Below are 18,747 nucleotides of genomic sequence, written 5' to 3'. Positions count from 1 at the left end.
CTCTCCTCTTCTCAGGGGAGAAGAGGTCGTATACTGTCCTCCTTCCTGACCATAATCCCATGTTAGCTTTCCAGTTACTGGGAATCCAGGAATGGCTCCCTGGGAAGCATGGATGGCTGTGCCACTCTTGGAAAAGCAGTAACTTTCATTATAATTTAATTAAGGTGCATGTTGGTCCCCTATGATGCTGGGTACCAGCCACACCCCAGAAACCCATCATTCCTGATTGACAGCAGAACATCCAGCTTCCCTGGAAAGTGCTGGCTTCCCAAGGCCCTGCCCTTGCCAAGCCCACCTTGAGGAGCCAGTCCTTGTGCCTAGAGCCCTGGACTCTTTAATCTTACTGATACTGAGTCCTGGGTTTCAGGGACACAGTGAGATCTGACCAAGGAGCTCCCAGAATAAGGGCCCCATTGTCCACTTCTCTCCGTTTTGTAACTGATGGTCACAAAATGCAGTAAGTAGAGGAACCCATTTTCTTATCTTGATGTGAAGGCCCAAGAGGCCGCACATGGGTAGGTGGAGTGATAATTACTCTACATGCAAAGATAGTTCCAAAGGACACAGGAAACTGTAAGATTATGGGCTCCCAGTTAAATATGTCCCCTACCTGGCATGCAGACTTCCCAGACTTGCTGTGGAAGGAGAACAGAGCAGCAGCGTACCTGACGTTGGTGTGCCGCTTGACGTACAGGTTGTGAAAGTTGTTGGTGTTTTCCATTTGGCCGGCTTTGGGGCCCTGCAGCCTCTGGATGATCTCAGCTTTCATCTCCATGGCTATGTGTGCTGGCAGCAGGGACAGCAGAAGCCGCTCCTGAAACCAGGTGTGGAAGGAAGACCAAGAGATGTCACACAACCAAGGTCACAGCCAAGTATCATCTGAAATCAATACTGATTTGTAGTGGGGCTAATTTGAGGACTCTTTACAAGTTAAAATACAGATTCTAGAAATACATATTGAAAAAAATATAAAATTTTCTAAGGTCAGAGTGCGTTATTATATTATTTATTATTTATTGAATTCTAAGCATGTCTTCTTCAGTATGGAGAATAAAAGAAGGCACAGTTATTTCCCTGAGGATATTATTTATCTATTTTTTTTTTTTTTTTTTTTTTTTTTTGTGGTATGCGGGCCTCTCACTGTCGTGGCCTCTCCCGTTGCGGGGCACAGGCTCCGGACGCGCAGGCTCAGCGGCCATGGCTCACGGGCCCAGCCGCTCCGCGGCACGTGGGATCTTCCCGGACCGGGGCACGAACCCGTATCCCCTGCATCGTCAGGCGGATTCTCAACCACTGCGCCACCAGGGAAGCCCTATTTATCTATTTTGATTTTAAAGTAGTGAAGCAGAAATAATATTAAAATGCCAGAAACCAGTGGTCAGTCTAAGATAGAAAACACTCATTTTCACCTGCTTGTTCATTTGAGAGATAAGGTACAAGCTTTATTGAACTTTTGAAAGTCAGCCAATATTCCACATTTCCTAAGTAAGAGTCACATATTTTCAAATATTTCATTTCCTCTGTGGTGACCATCCAATCCTCTTTAGTGCTTCTAACTATTATAAAGACAGAGCCAGAAATATTAGCTTCTGAAAAAGACATCATCTATGAGAAACTATAGGTGGGACACACAGAAATGATAACATGAGATTTTCTTATATTTTTAGTCTTTAAACTCAGTATATCTGGTACACAATAGCGTGCAATATTACACATACTTTAATCTGTATTTATTATAGTTACAGTGGCAACTTTTCCATTCTCTTCAAGGAAACTATGCAATTTTTTTTGAGAAAAAGTATAGACGGCAATCTTTGCAAGTTGATATTCATCCTTGAGTGTTTTAAACATTAACCTATTACAGAAAACACCATATTCTTCAGGCATTGTGGATTTAGCTAGTGGTATTCAGTGTGTACAAACAAACATTTGTTGAATGCCACATTTTCTCCTTCTTCCACATTGTCTTTTTTTCTTTAAAAAAATTTCTTTTTGGTGGACAAAGTGGTGAGAGAGTAGAGGAAGGGGTGGGGAAGCTGGGCTTTGCTCACAGATTCACTGGTCCAGGTGTCTGTCCCCTGGGCCCACCCACAGTGCACATCGCTTTGCGGATGTTGGGAACTTTCACCAAGGGAGCAGAGGGTAGGCCAGGAGTGCATCTTGATGAAGATGAAATGACCCTCACCGCAGCACATCCCCAGCCTGACCCAGGAAAAGACAGGTGCAAAGTCAACAGGAGACTCAGTGTGTGCCTGTGTAAGGTCTCAGTGCATGGTAGGGAGCGTTTCTCTATGAACTGGCATAACTGAGTGTTGATTGTTCATTCCTTCCGTCCTTCATTAACCCAATCAGAAAACATCCATCACTGCCCATTAAATGCCAGACCCCTTGATAAGCACTAATGGTAAATGCAAAGACGAAGGGGACAGTGTCCCTAATACCATGCTGTTCATGATCCAGGAAGGGGCCCACCCATGGTGCATAGCTGTTAGATGAGGCTAGAAAGACAGGCTGGTGTTTGGAGGAAGCCATGTGCCTGGGATCTGGGAAAAGAGGGGGAGCTAATAGACGAGGAGCACCTGCTATGCACCATGTGTTCCCAGGAGCCATCTTCACGTGAACCAATTGAATCAAAACAACAGCATCATCTGACTGGTATTGTTATCAACCTCCTTGCAACAGGAGCAAAAAGAAACAGTTAGATAAAGGGCAGGGAGCTCACACTTGTCATAACACTTGTCACACACCAAAGGGAATTTTATTGGTACTTAAGAAAGTAAGAGAACACTTTTTATTTAATAATCATATTTACACTTTTTTGTTAAATTCCCCTTCATGTTTCCATTTAAATTAAGAAATGAAATTCAGAAATCAAAAATTTTAATAAGGTAAATGTCCATATATACATCTGAGGAAATATAAATTAATATTAACTGTACAACATAATGAGGCTAATGTCTGGTGTGGTCTAAAATATAACAGAATGAAATGTACAATGACAATAACACAAAAGATGAAATGGGAGTCAATGGAATAAAAATGTTCTGAGGTCCTAGAATTGTGTGAGAAGTGGCAAAAGAAAGCAATTTATGTTAGACTGTAGTAAGTCAAGAATGGATGCAATTTCCACATCAGCAACAAAAAATTTGAAAAAATGTATGACTAATAGGCTAACAGAGAAAATGGGAAAGTAATCCTTGATTAATCCAAAATAAGTCAATAAAGAGTCAAAGAAAACTAAAAACAGGTAGGGAAAATAGAAAGTAAATCATAAAATGACAGTTATTAGCCTGTTGTGTCAGAAATTATATTAAATGTAAATGGACTAAATATTCCAATTAATTGACTAATACTGTCAGATTGGATGGAAAAAAGACAAAATGTAACTCTAAACTACTCACAATAAACACATATTAAATATAAGAATACAGAACTATCAGAAATAAAAAAATACACCAAAAAGAGATAAATTATAAAAACGTTAATTAAAAAAAAACAATATAGCTATAACAACATCAGAAAAATACTATAGATATTCCAGTCTTAGGGAAAAAGACTGACAAGTCCACAAATTTTTTCGAACTTTTTTTTGGTGGGGGAAATACCACTAGATTTTATTGTGGACATTGGCAATATAACCCCTTATGTGGTTCCTTCCACTCAAAGAGACTGGTGGTGTGAAGGGCAGTGAAGTGGGGGGTTTGTCTATTGCTTTATTTCTCAATTAATGCAGGAGTTCCTGGAAAGTAGCATTTTCTCTGTAGTAATTTGTTCAATGAATGAATGAACTGCTGTGCATTTTATCTGGGGCACAACAAGGAAAAATGAAATTTCAAAGCCTCTGTTCTCTGTTGGTAATACATATGTGGAGACCTGGGTAAACAGTGCTTATGATTTAAAAATCAGATTAATGACCTTTTTTTTAAAAACATCTTTATTGGAGTATAATTTCTTTAAAATGGTGTTAGTTTCTGCTTTATAACAACGTGAATCAGTTATACATATACATAGGTCCCCATATCTCTTCCCTCTTGCATCTCCCTCCCTCCCACCCCCCCTATCCCACCCCTCTAGGTGGTCACAAAGCACTGAGCTGATCTCCCTGTGCTATGTGGCTGCTTCCCACTAGCTATCTATTTTACATTTGGTAGTGTATATATGTCCATGCCACTCTCTTACTTTATCCCAGCTTACCCTTCCCCCTCCTTGTATCCTCAAGTCCATTCTCTAGTAGGTCTGTGTCTTTATTCCCGTCTTGTCCCTAGCTTCTTCATGACCATTTTTTTTTAGATTCCATATATATGTGTTAGCATATGGTACTTGTTTTTCTCTTTCTGACTTCACTCTGCATGACAGACTCTAGGTACATCCACCTCACAACAAATAACTCAAATTCGTTTCTTTATATGGTAGAGTAATATCCCATTGTATATATGTGCCACAATGTCTTTACTCATTCATCTGTCAGTGGACACCTAGGTTGCTTCCATGTCCTGGCTATTGTAAATAGTGTTGCAATGAACATTGTGGTACATGACTCTTTATGAACTATGGTTTTCTCAGGGTATATACCCAGTATGGATTGCTTGGTCATATGGTAGTTCTATTTCAGTTTTTAAAGGAACCTCCATACTGTTCTCCATAGTGTCTGTATCAATTTACATTCCCACCAACAGTGCAAGAGGGTTCCCTTTTCTCCACACCCTCTCCAGGATTTATTGTTTGTAGATTTTTTGATAATGGCCACTGTGAATGGTGTGAGATGATATCTCATTGTAGTTTTGATTTGCATTTCTCTAATAATTAATGATGTGGACCATTCTTTCATGTGTTTGTTGGCAATTTGTATATCTTCTTTGGAGAAATGTCTATTTAGGTCTTTTGCTCATTTTTAGATTTGTTTGTTTTTTTGAGATTGAGCTGCATGAGCTGCTTGTATGCTTTGGAGATTAATCCTTTGTCAGTTGCTTCATCTGCAAATATTTTCTCCCATTCTGAGGGTTGTCTTCTCATCTTCTTTATGGTTTCCTTTGCTGTGCAAAAGGTTTTAAGTTTCATTAGGTCCCATTTGTTTATCTTTGTTTTTATTTCCATTTCTCTAGAAGGTGGGTCAAAAAGGATCTTTCCTGATTTATGTCATAGAGTGACCTGCCTATGTTTTTCCTCTAAGAGTTTGATAGTATCTGGCCTTACATTTAGGTCTTTAATCCATTTTGAGTTTATTTTTGGGTATGGTGTTAGGAAGTGTTCTAATTTCATTCTTTTACATGTAGCTGTCCAGTTTTCCCAGCACCACTTATTGAAGAGGCTGTCTTTTCTCCATAGTATATTCTTGTCTCCTTTATCAAAGATAAGGTGACCATATGTGCGTGGGTTTGTCTCTGGGCTTTCTATCCTGTTCCATTGATCTATATTTCTGTTTTTGTGCCAGTATCATATTGTCTTGATTACTGTAGCTTTGTACTATAGTCTGAAGTCAGGGAGCCTAATTCCTCCAGCTCCGTTTTTCTTTCTCAAGATTGCTTTGGCTATGTGGCATCCTTTGTGTTTCCAAACAAATTGTGAAATGTTTTGTTCTAGTTCTGTGAAAAATACCAGTGGTAGTTTGATAGGGATTGCATTGAATCTGTAGATTGCTTTGGGTAGTACAGTCATTTTCACAATGTTGATTCTTCCAATCCAAGAACATGGTATATCTCTCCATCTATTTCTATCATCTTTAATTTCTTTCATCAGTGTCTTATAATTTTCTGCATACAGGTCTTTTGTCTCCTTAGGTAGGTTTATTCCTAGATATTTTATTCTTTTTGTTGCAATGGTAAATGTGAATGTTTTCTTAATTTCACTTTCAGATTTTTCATCATTAGTGTATAGGAATGCAAAGATTTCTGTGCATTAATTTTGTATCCTGCTACTTTACCAAATTCATTGATTAGCTCTAGTAGTTTTCTGATAGCATATTTAGGATCCTCCATGTATAGTATCATGTAAACTGCAAAAAGTGACAGCTTTACTTCATTTCTGATTTGGATTCCTTTTATGTCTTTTTGTTCTCTGATTGCTGTGGCTAAAACTTCCAAAACTATGTTGAATAATAGTGGTGAGAGTAGGCAACCTTGTCTTGTTCCTGATCTTCGTGGAAATGGTTTCAGTTTTCCACCACTGAGGATGATGTTGGCTGTGGGTTTCTCATATATGGCCTTTATTATGTTGAGGAAAGTGCCCTCTATGCCTACTTTCTGGAGTGTTTTTATCATAAATGGGTGTTGAATTTTGTGAAAAGCTTTTTCTGCATCTATTGAGATAATCATATGGTCTTTTGCCTTCAATTTGTTAATATGGTGTATCACACTGATTGATTTGAGAATATTGAGGAATCCTTGCATTCCTGGGATAAACCCCATTTGATCATGGTGTATGATCCTTTTAATGTGCTGTTCGATTCTGTTTGCTAGTATTTTGTTGAGGATTTTTGCCTCTATGTTCATTATTGATATTGGCCTGTAGTTTTCTTTCTTTGTGACATCTTTGTCTGGTTTTGGTATCAAGGTGATGGTGGCCTCGTAGTATGAGTTTGGGAGTGTTCTTCCCTCTGCTATCTTTCGGAAGAGTTTGAGAAGGAAAGGAGTTAGCTCTTCTCTAAATGTTTGATATAATTCTCCTGTGAAGCCATCTGGTCCTGGGCTTTTGTTTGTTGGAAGATATTTAATCACAGTTTCAATGTCAGTGCTTGTGATTGGTTTGTTCATATTTTCTATATCTTCCTGGTTCAGTCTCGGCAGGTTGTGCATTTCTAAGAATTTGTCCATTTCTTGCAGGTTGTCCATTTTATTGGCATATAGCTGCTTGTAGTAATCTCTCATGGTCCTTTGTATTTCTGCAGTGTCAGTTGTTACTTCCTTTTCATTTCTAATTCTATTGATTTGAGTCTTCTCCCTTTTTTTCTTGATGAGTCTGGCTAATGGTTTACCAACTTAGTTTATCTTCTCAAAGAACCATCTTTTAGTTTTATTGATCTTTGCTATTGTTTCCTTCATTTCTTTTTCTTTTATTTCTGATCTGATCTTTATGATTAATTTCTCCTAACTTTGGGGTGTTTTTGTTCTTCTTTCTCTAATTGCTGTAGGTATAAGGTTAGGTTGTTTATTTGAGATGTTTCTTGTTTCTTAAGGTAGGATTGTATTGCTATAAACTTCATTGTTAGAACTGCTTTTGCTGCATCCCATAGGTTTTGTGTCATCGTGCTTTTATTATCATTTGTTTCTAGGTATTTTTTGTTTTCCTCTTTGATTTCTTCAGTGATCTCTTTGTTATTAAGTAGTGTATTGTTTAGCCTCCATATGTTTGTATTTTTTACAGATTTATTCCTGTAATTGATATCTAATATCATAGCATTGTGGTCAGAAAAGATATTTGATATGATTTCAATTTTCTTAAATTTACCAAGGCTTGATTTGTGACCCAAGGTATGATCTACCCTGGAAAATGTTCCATGAGCACTTTGGAAGAATGTGTGTTCTGTTGTTTTTGGATGGAATGTCCTATAAATATCAACTAAGTCCATCTTGTGTAGTGTATCATTTAAAGCTTGTGTTTACTTATTTATTTTCATTTTGGATGATCTGTCCATTGGTGAAAGTGGGGAGTTAAAGTCCCTTACTATGATTGTGTTGCTGTTGATTTCCCCTTTTATGGTTGTTAGCATTTGCCTTATGTATTGAGGTGCTTCTATGTTGGGTGCATAAATATTTACAATTGTTATATCGTCTTCTTGGACAGTTCCCTTGATCATTATATAGTATCCTTCTTTGTCTCTTGTAATAGTCTTTGTTTTAAAGTCTACTTTGTCTGATATGAGAATTGCTCCTCCAGGTTTCTTTTTATTATTATTATTTTTTAAATTTATTTTTCGCTGTGTTGGGCCTCTGTCTCTGTGCATGGGCTCTCCCCAGTTGCGGCGAGTGGGGGCCACTCTTCATTGCAGTGCATGGTCCTCTCACTGTCGTGGCCTCTCTCATCACAGAGCACAAGCGCTAGACGCGCAGGCTCAGCAGCTGTGGCTCAAGGGCCTAGTTGCTCCACAGCATGTGGGATCCTCCCAGACCAGGGCTCAAACCCATGTCCCCTGCATTGGCAGGCAGATTCACAACCACTGCAGCACCAGGGAAGCCCTCCAGCTTTCTTTTGATTTCCATTTGCATCGAATATCTTTTTCCCTACCCTCACTTTCAGTCTGTATGTGTCCCTAGGTCTGAAGTGGGTCTCTTGTTGACAACATATATATGGGTCTTGTTTTTGTATACATCCAGGCAGTCTATGTCTTTTGGTTGGAGCATTTAATCCATTTACATTTAAGGTAATTATCAATATGTATGTTTCTATTACCATTTCCTTAATTGTTTTGGGTTTGTTATTGTAGGTCTTTCCTTCTCTTGTGTTTCCTGCCTAGAGAAGTTCCTTTAGCATTTGTTGTAAAGCTGGTTTGGTGGTGCTGAATTTTCTTAGCTTTTGCTTGTCTGTAAAGGCTTTAATTTCTCCATCAAATCTGAATAAGATCCTTGCTGGGTAGAGTAATCTTGGGTGTAGGTTTTTCTCCTTCATCACTTTAAATATGTCTTGCCACTCCCTTCTGGCTTGTAGAGTTTTTGCTGGAAGATCAGCTGTTAACCTTATGGGGATCCTGTTGTGTGTTATTTGTTGTTTTTCCCTTGCTCCTTTTAATATTTTTTCTTTGTATTTAATTTTTGAAAGTTTGATTAATATGTGTCTTGGTGTGTTTCTCCTTGGATTTATCCTGTATGGGACTCTCTGTGCTTCCTGGACTTGATTACCTATTTCCTTTCCCATATTAGGGAAGTTTTCAACTACAATCTCTTCAAGTATTTTCTCAGTGCCTTTCTTTTTCTCTTCTTTGTCTAGGACCCCTATAATTCGAATGTTGGTGCGTTTAATGTTGTCCCAGAGGTCTCTGAGACTGTCCTCAATTCTTTTCATTCTTTTTCCTTTATTCGGCTCTGCAGTAGTTATTTCTACTATTTTATCTTCCAAGTCACTTATCCATCCTTCTGGCTCAGTTATTCTGCTATTGATCCCTTCTAAAGAATTCTTAATTTCATTTATTTTGTTGTTTATCACTGTTTGTTTGCTCTTTAGTTCTTCTAGGTCCTTGTTATATGTTTCTTGTATTTTCTCCATCCTATTTCCAAGATTTTGGATCATCTTTACTATCATTATTCTGAATTCTTTTCCAGGTAGACTGCCTATTTCCTCTTCGTTACATCTGGTGTGTTTTTATCTTGCTCCTTCGTCTGCTGTGTGTTTCTCTGTCTTCTCATTTCACTTAACTTACTGTGTTTGGGATCTCCTTTTTGCATGCTGAAGGTTCGTAGTTTCCGTTGTTTTTGGTGTCTGTTCCCAGTGGCTAAGGTTGGTTCAGTGGGTTGTGTAGGCTTCCTGGTGGAGGGGACTGGTGCCTTTGTTCTGGTAGATGAGGCTGAATCTTGTCTTTCTGGTGGGTAGGTCCACGTCTGGTGGTGTATTTTGGGGTGTCTGTGGCCTTATTATGGGTTTAGGCAGCCTCTATGCTAATGAATGGGGTTGTGTTCCTGTCTTGCTAGTTGTTTGGCATAGGGTGTCCTGCACTGTAGCTTGCTGGTCATTGAGTGGAGCTGGGTCTTGGCGTTGAGATGGAGATCTCTGGCAGATTTTTGCTGTTTGATATTACGTGGAGCTGGGAGTTCTCTTGTGGACCAGTGTCCTGAACTTGGCTCGCCGATGTCAGAGGCACAGCCCTGACATTTGGCTGGAGCACCAAAAGCCTCTTCCACACGGCTCAGAATAAAAGGGAGAAAGAAAGAAAGAAAAGAAAAGAAAGAAAGAAAGAAAGAAAGAAAGAAAGAAAGAAAGAAAGAAAGAAAGAAAGAAAGAAAGAAAGAAAGAAAGAGAGAAAGAGAGAAAGAAAGAAGAAAGAAAGAAAGAAAGAAAGAAAGAAAGAAAGAAAGAAAGAAAGAAAGAAAGAAAGAAGGAAGATAATATAAAATAAAATAAAGTAAAATAAAATAGTTATTATAATAAAAAATAATTTAAAAAAAATTTTAAGTAATAAAAAAATATGAAAAAAAGGAAAGAAAGAAAGAAGAGAGCAGCCAAACCAAAAAACAAATCCACCAATGATAAAAAGTGCTAGAAACTGTACTTAAAAAAAAACCCAAAAAACGGACAGAGAGAACTCTAGGACAAATGATAAAAGCAATGCTATACAGACAAAATCACACACAGAATCATCCACATACACACTCACAAAAAGAGAAAAAGGGAAAAAAAAAATATATCATTGCTCCCAAAATCCACCTCCTCAAGTTGGGATGAGTCGTTGTCTATTCAGGTTTTCCACAGATGCAGGTACATCAAGTTGATTGTGGAGCTTTAATCTGCTGCTTCTGAGGCTGCTGGGAGAGATTTCCCTTTCTCTACTTTGTTCGCACAGACCCCCGGGTTCAGCTTTTGATTTGGCCCCGCCTCTGCGTGTAGGCCGCCTGAGAGAGTCTGTTCTTCAGTCAGACAGGACGGGGTTAAAGGAGCGGCTGATTTGGGGGCTCCGGCTCACTCAGGCTGGGGGGTGGGAGGTGTATGGATGCAGGGCGAGCCTGCGGCGGCAGAGGCCGGCGTGACGTTGTATCAGCCCGAGGTGCGCCGTGTGTTCTCCCGGGGAAGTTGTCCCTGGATCCCGCGACCCTGGCGGTGGCGGGCTGCACGGGCTCCCGGGAGGGGCGGTGTGGAGAGTGACCTGTGCTCGCACACAGGCTTCTTGGTGGCAGCAGCAGCGGCCTTAGCGTCTCATGCCCGTCTCTGGGGTCCGCGCTGACAGCCGCAGCTCCGCGCCCGTTTCTGGAGCTCCTTTACGCGGCGCGCTTAATCCACTCTCCTCGCGCCCCAGGAAACAGAGAGGCAAGAAAAAGTCTCTTGTCTCTTCGGCAGCTCCAGGCTGTTTCCTGGACTCCCTCCCGGCCAGCCGTGGCGCACTAACCCCTTCAGGCTGTGTTCACGCCGCCAACCCCAGATCTCTCTCTGGGATCCGACTGAAGCCCAAGCCTCAGCTCCCAGGCCCCGCCCGCCCCGGCGGGGGAGCAGACAAGCCTCTCGGGCTGGTGAGTGCTGGTCGGCACCGATCCTCTGCCGGAATCTCTCCGTTTTGCCCTCCGCACCCTGTGGCTGCGCTCTCCTCCGCGGCTCTGGAGCTTCCCCCTCCGCCACCCGCAGTCTCCGCTTGCGAAGGGGCTTCTAGTGTGTGGGAACCTTTCCTCCTTCACGGCTCCCGTGCAGGTCCCGTCCCTATTCTTTTGTCTGTTTATTCTTTTTTCTTTTGCCCTACCCAGGTACGTGGGGAGTTTCTTGCCTTTTGGGAGGTCTGAGTTCTTCTGCCAGTGTTCAGTGGGTGTTCTGTAGGACTTGTTCCGCATGCAGAGGTATTTCTGATGTATTTGTGGGGAGGAAGGTGATCTCCATGTCTTACTCTTCCGCCATCTTGAAGCTCCGCCCTAATGACCTTCTTGGTCATAAATACCAGGCCTGGGCAAAATCTGGATCAGTGATGTTCATACAAAGGGAAATTTAACTACTCTGCAAAATAATGCAGTGATTACTTTGGGTTTTTCTCTCTGGCAGACTATGATACTGTGAGTATGGGAGAGGAGTGAAAGCCTCATTCAGGGGGAGGGGAGACCCCAGCTTCACATCAGCAGGCTGCATCCAAGGAAAAAGAGAACATTCAAAGTGTCTCCTGGTTGGAAAATGGTTGATAATCATTGGCAACCACTTGAAATTGAATTTTGATTTGCTTTGTATTCTGAGCTGGAATTCCCTTCTGTTATTCTCCAAATTTCATTAATGATCTAACAATATAGCAGCAATCATGTTCGCTCAAAGGTGACAGGGTGAGTTCAAATTTTGGACTAGAGCAAAATGCGTGAGACATCTCTGCATGTGAATGGGGCCAAGATAAGCAAAAGCAGGAGGATGGAAAATAACTGAGGTCAAAAATAGAGTAAGAAGTCAGGTAATGTTTTGGTTTGTCAACAGAACCGGTGACCACAGAAAAATGGAGCCACTTGGAACTCAGATTACCAAGAAATTACTAATGATGTGAAAAACAGATGTCCGTATTTTAAAACTCAGAAGAAAAGCTGTGTCCTTGTTACACACAAATTGAGCGTTCAATACATTTGGTTGATGATCTAGTGTCTATACAATTCTGCTCCCTCTCTGATCTCAGAACCCACATGGAAAGACAGTGGGATTTATTTTTTAAATAAATGGCACTTTACTACCTTTTGTAATCTTAATACAAAGAGCTGTTCCATCATTTACTCATCTTTTGCTACCCACCTGACAAATACATCTATTTGCCACTTATTGTCATTTTTCTGTGTTTTGGCTTCCATGACCAACCAGATGGTTAGACATTTGGGAAGTCTGAAGGTCATAAAACACGTGATACATCCAAGGAAGTACTTAGACAACAAGATAACAGACTTTGTCCCTTAAAGTTTGGAACTGAGTTATGCTAATGTTGCATTCACTTAATTCCATTCTGGTAGCTATTGAGCACACTATGTATTGAGTAACCCTGTATGGGATGATCTCTGTTCCTCTTTCTGTTTATTGATCAGTGTATTGCATCACTGGATGTGAGGTCAAAATATTATAAAGGGCTCATCATGTTCAAAATCTATTTAAACAAACAGAGGAAACCTATTGAGGAAAGTATGAAACTGCTGTCAACAAAATCAGAAGACCTGTCTGGTCACCCTCTCAGACATGATCAAAGCAGTCGCAAATGGGAGCAAAAGGAGGCACGTTACTGAGAGTGCCATCACATCTCTGTCATAAAGCAAGTACGTACTGAGTACAAATTTGTTAACTTCGAGAACAGTGACAAGAAGTGTTGGCATGTAGGAATAACTGATTATGAATCTGGTCTAGGCTATCTGTTTAGAAATCTCAGTGGAATCTGTGTCTACAGAGATATGTGATGATTAGCTTAAGCAGATTAAAACCAATTTTGTACCTTCTGATGGGTGACGGAAGAGTCAAGGGCTAAGAAAAAACAACATGCCCAACGTCACAATGCTTAGCTGACATTGTTCTGCATTATTACCATATGAAGATAACCTGAGTGTCCACGTGGATTCGGTGCAGTCAGTCGACTCTCCCAACGCTTATATTCATTTCTAGTTATGCTTTCCGGAGCCGATGTTGTCAGTGTCCTAACCGTATTCTCTCTGCCTTCCTTGGAGGTCACCTGCAGCCTGTTCCTTTCTAAATCTACAGTTTCCTGTGCCTCAACCAATGAGAAAGTAATTGATGGATATTAAAAAAAAATCATTTATAAAATGATGGATAAATACCCCAGTTTCTGCACCCACACCCCTCAGTGGGCAGGTCTGAGCATCGTCCACATTTCCCTTGGAGGGTCTCGAGATGGACTGAGCCCCTGTTTCCAGTTGCCCCGTTCAGGAGCTGGAGCGGGACCCTCCTTGGTCCACTCGCTCTGCCACCTGAAACCACTTCCCAACTAAATGTCCACACCCACATCCTTGCCTTAGGGCTGCTTGGGGCAAACCTAACTGAGACATGTCTAAGCATCTTCTCTCTTCTGCCTACATTCTGTAATAAGAATACACTAAACCCCAAAGCACACAGAGCCAGCCTTTCCTGAAAGACAGATTTTATGAACAAAAAAGATGAATCAAATATAGTAATTCTCTTTCATACCCATAACTTCATTTAATGACTAAATGTAAACCATGATCTTCATTTTAGCCCCACATGTAGACAGAGGACTGGCTTTTTATAGGTAGTTTGAAAAGTACAGGAAATCAACTCCATATGTTGTGTAAACCAAGTTTTTCTTTTTGTGTGTGTGTTAAGAATTTGTGTGAAGGTTGAATGGAATAAAGATTTTGGTAACAGCCAACCAGCCAAAGGAAAGGACCCATGGCTTCTCCACTATCATGTGATTCTGGTAACACTGGTGGATGGCAAGACCTGTGATCAGAGTCCATGGACAGGATCTGTGCTCTGGGGTCTGCACATCTCCTCTTGGTGATCACAGCATTGGGTATTGGGGTACGCCTTAAATAAAAGCCTGTACTCAAATGTGGTAAATCAAGGCACTTTTAAAGATATCTTTCTTCCATTATAAAATGCTTTGTTCTGAAAGAAAAGCCCAATATTATGGCACACATGATAAATTTCAACTCAGTTCATAATCTGACAAGGTTAATATTTCCATTAATATTTCAGCTTTTTGCTAATATAGCTGTGTGCCCCGCCAAATTATCTGAAAGCAACACATAAATTTCAGTGTTTAATATACTGGATATGACTTAGCTACATTACCTCCAAATACATTGAAGAAATTTCCTAAGGGGACTTTTGGAAAATCAAGTTGTCACAAAACTGATTGATGCACACCATTGTTATTTCTTTCTCTTGCTAGAAAAGACTGTCTACCTACAGAGTATCTGGATAATTCCAGCCTATTCAAAGGTTATCCAGTGAACAGCTTGACCTTGGTTTGAGAGTTCCATTTTAACACTTCCCTTTTTTTCCAAGAACTTGTTCTTTTAAATTGTGCCTCTGAGAAAAGCTACAGAGTTCATAAATTTCAACGTACTTCTGCTCAAAATTCAGGACACTCTGCACTCCAAAGCATTTCTAATATAACGAAACAAAACAGATATTTAACTTTATGCTACTTTTGAGATAATTTAGGTTGATAGGAAAATCCAATTTAAGCAAAGATAAATTGTACTTAATTTTTTTTTTTTTTTTTTTTTTTTTTTTTGCGGTACGCGGGCCTCTCACTGCTGTGGCCTCTCCCGTTGCGGAGCACAGGCTCTGGACGCGCAGGCTCAGTGGCCACGGCTCACGGGCCCAGCCGCTCCGCAGCATGTGGGATCTTCCCGGACCGGGGCACGAACCCGCGTCCCCTGCATCAGCAGGAGGACTCTCAACCACTGCGCCACCAGGGAAGCCCTGTACTTAAAATTTGAGCTAAGATATAGTGATGTACATTATATCCTGTTCCTGCATTAAACCATGCATGTAATAAATATTTAAACCTGCTGTATTTTTCAAAAGGGAGGATGACAGGGCCATGCTTTTTTATAAGAATTAAAAATTTTTTTCTCTTTCAAAATTCTTATTTCTATTTAGTTCTTATTTTAAGTGCCATTCAATTATATCAGGATGCCAAACCAATTCAATAAATAGAAGGGATATTGTTATAAATTTTTCTTCTCCCAACAGCAAGTAGCTGCCAGAAGAAACAGACATCAGATCCCTAAGCAGCCACTGTGTTACATGTGGTGCTGAGGAGACAGATGATGTTATTCAATATATTCCTGCAGTATAAAAGGACCAGGTATCCACTCAGAGTCAAATGCTGAAAACTCTGTACTTGGAAAATACCTGCGAGGGATATGCATATATGTCAGTGTCTTCCCTCAGCTGTATCTTGTCTTGCAGCCAGCTTCATGCTTGCAGGTCTCTGAGAAGAAGCATCCTCCACTGGCACCAACCTCTATCACTTGCACATCTCTGAAGTTAAGGTCTAGTAACAACTGCTATTGCCACTGTTTCTTGTTGTAAAATTTAGTTTGTTTCTCTTAGGTCCATCCTTAGAAATCTTGCTTTACATCAATCAAATCAGAACACATTTAATACTCTTACTATTTTAGATGCCTTCCTTTATCTTTCTTTGACTTTTACAAAAAAGTCAGTAGTCATATTTATGTATGATAGAAAGTAGCAATACTTTAGAGTAGAAACAGCACCTAGGTAAGAGTATATGTGAGTCCTGCCCTTTCTCTGTCACTACGTAGAAGACCTCAATTAAATCACTCCAGCCTCTGAGGCCCAGTTTGGTTGTCTAAAACATATGTCTGCTGGACTCAGTGAGTTGAAGGTCTCCATGTCCCTATAAGTTCCTAGAATTTTATGGAACTACAAGAGGTTCTTTCCGGAATTTACCTCTCATTGTTTCAAAGTCAAACAATTAGTGACACAGAGGAAAGGACCCAAGTGCTCACAACCCAAGATCATGGCCAAGAGTATAAGAAGGACTGTGGGAAAGGACAGATCACTTGAGATCTTGACCAAGAAGACAAGGAGGAAGTTGGGTCTGTGCTGGTTCTTGAAGAGTGACTTCAATGAATTGGAGGAGGATGAAGAAGGGTCAAGAGTTCAGGTGTGGGATAGCCTCATCCACCAGAGGGCAGAAAGCAGAAGCAAGAACTACAATCCTGCAGCCTGTGGAACGAAAACCACATTCACAGAATGACAGACAAAATGAAAAGGCACAGGACTATGTACTACATGAAGGAATAAGATAAAACCCCAGAAAAACAACTAAAATGAAGTGGAGATAGGCAACCTTCCAGAAAAAGAATTCAGAATAATGATAGTGAAGATGATCCAGGACCTTGGAAAAAGAATGGAGGCAAAAATCGAGAAGATGCAAGAAATGTTTAACAAAGACCTAGAAGAATTAAAGTACAAACAAACAGAGATGAACAATACAATAACTGAAATTAAAAATACACTACAAGGAATCAATAGCAGAATAACTGAGGCAGAAGAACGGATAAGTGACCTGGAAGACAGAATGGTGGAATTCACTGCTGCAGAACAGACTAAAGAAAAAAGAATGAAAAGAAATGAAGACAGCCTAAGAGGCCTCTGGGACAATGGTAAATGCACCAACATTCTCCTTATAGGGTTCCCAGAAGGAAAAGAGAGAGAGAGAGAGGATCCCCAAAAATATTTGAAGAGATTATAGTTGAAAACTTCCCTAACATGGGGAAGGAAATAGCCACCCAAGTCCAGGAAGCACAGAGAGTCCCAGGTAGGATAAACCCAAGGAGGAACACACCAAGACACATAGTAATCAGACTGACAAAAATTAAAGACAAAGGAAAATTATTAAAAGCAACGAGGGAAAAATGACAAATAACATACAAGGGAACTCCCATAAGGTTAACAGCTGATTTCTCAGCAGAAACTCTGCAGGCCAGAAGGGATTGTCAGGATATACTTAAAGTGATGAAAGGGAAGAACCTACCACCAAGATTACTCTACGTGGCAAGGATCTCATTCAGATTTGACAGAGAAATCAAAAGCTTTTACAGACAAGCAAAAGCTAAGAGACTTCAGCACCACCAAACCAGCTCTACAACAAATGCTAAAGGAACTTCTCTAAGTGGGAAACACAAGAGAAGAAAAGGATCTACAAAAACAAACCCAAAACAATTAAGAAAATGGTAATAGTAATGTACATATCAATAATTACCTTAAATGTAAATGAATTAAATACTCCAACCAAAAGACACAGACAGGCTTACTGAATGGATACAAAAACAAGACCCATATATATGCTGTCTACAAGAGACCCACTTCAGATCTAGGGACACATACAGACTGAAAGTGAGGGGATGGAAAAAGATATTCCATGCAAATGGAAATCAAAAGAAAGCTGGAGTAGCAATACTCATATCAGATAATACAGACCTTAAAATAAAGAATGTTACAAGAGACAAGGAAGGACACTACATAATGATCAAGGGATCAAACCAAGAAGATGATATAACAATTATAAATATATATGCATCCAACATAGGAGCACCTCAATGAATAAGGCAACTGCTAAAAGCTCTAAAAAAGGAAATCGACAGTAACACAATAATAGTGGGGGAGTTTAACACCTCACTTACACCAATGGACGGATCATTCAGACAGAAAATAATAGGGAAACACAAGCTTTAAATGACACAATAGACTAGATAGATTTGATTGATATTTATAGGAAATTCCATGCAAAAACAGAAGATTACACTTTCTTCTCAAGTGCACACGGAACATTCTCCAGGATAGATCACATCTTGTGATCTAAGCCTCAGTAAATTTAAGAAAGTTGATATCATATCAAGCATCTTTTCTGACCACAATGCTATGAGATTAGAAATAAATTACAGGGAAAAAATGTAAGAAACACAAACACATGAAGGCTAAACAAAACCTTACTAAATAACCAAGAGATCACTGAAGAAATCAAAGAGGAAATAAAAAAATACCTAGAGACAAATGACAATGAAAACATGGTGATCCAAAACCTATGGGATGCAGCAAAAGCAGTTCTAAGAAGGAAGTTTATAGCAATACAATCACACCTCAAGAAACAAGAAAAATCTCAAATAAGCAATCTAACCTTACACCTAGAGGAACTAGAGAAAGAAGAACAAACAAAACCCAAAGTTAGTAGAAGGAAAGAAATCATAAAGATCAGAACAGAAATAAATGAAATAGAAACAAAGAAAACACTAGCAAAGATCAATAAAACTAAAAGTTGGTTCTTTGAGAAGATAAACAAAATTGATAAACCTTTAGTCAGACTCATCAAGAAAAAGACAGAGAGAACTCAAATAATAAAATTAGAAAAAAAACCCAAAAAACCAGTTTGGGTGTGCCATGTTAATGGCCACTTTTTTGTGGAGGGAAAGTCAGGTTGTTTATTTCACATTCCAGGAAAACTGAAATGCTTTGTGCAAATTAAAATCAATATGCACATCAACAAATCACTGTTCCCTTTTACAAAACAGTAAGTCCTTTGGTTGCATTCATATATTGTCATCTCATTTTATAAACCTAGGTCACATTCAATTTTATTTAAATTCAAACATTTTTGAC

General features: G+C 39.7%; 1 protein-coding gene across 3 annotated transcripts in view; it reads right to left on the bottom strand.

The window, feature by feature from the left end:
• The window catches only part of ADCY2 (adenylate cyclase 2), a 441,592-nt gene that overhangs the window by 136,889 nt on the left and 285,956 nt on the right, over nucleotides 1–18,747 (bottom strand). For all 3 annotated transcript variants that reach the window (XM_059063263.2, XM_059063264.2, XM_067030781.1), the window contains one exon: nucleotides 666–814. In XM_059063263.2, coding sequence (XP_058919246.1) covers nucleotides 666–814 — 149 coding nt within the window. The remainder of the gene's footprint in view (nucleotides 1–665; nucleotides 815–18,747) is intronic.

Source organism: Kogia breviceps, chromosome 4 (genome assembly GCF_026419965.1).
Source record: "Kogia breviceps isolate mKogBre1 chromosome 4, mKogBre1 haplotype 1, whole genome shotgun sequence".
In the NCBI taxonomy this organism is placed as follows: domain Eukaryota; kingdom Metazoa; phylum Chordata; class Mammalia; order Artiodactyla; family Physeteridae; genus Kogia; species Kogia breviceps.
Note: the sequence above shows the minus strand (reverse complement) of the source record. Positions and strands in the feature narration are given on the sequence as shown.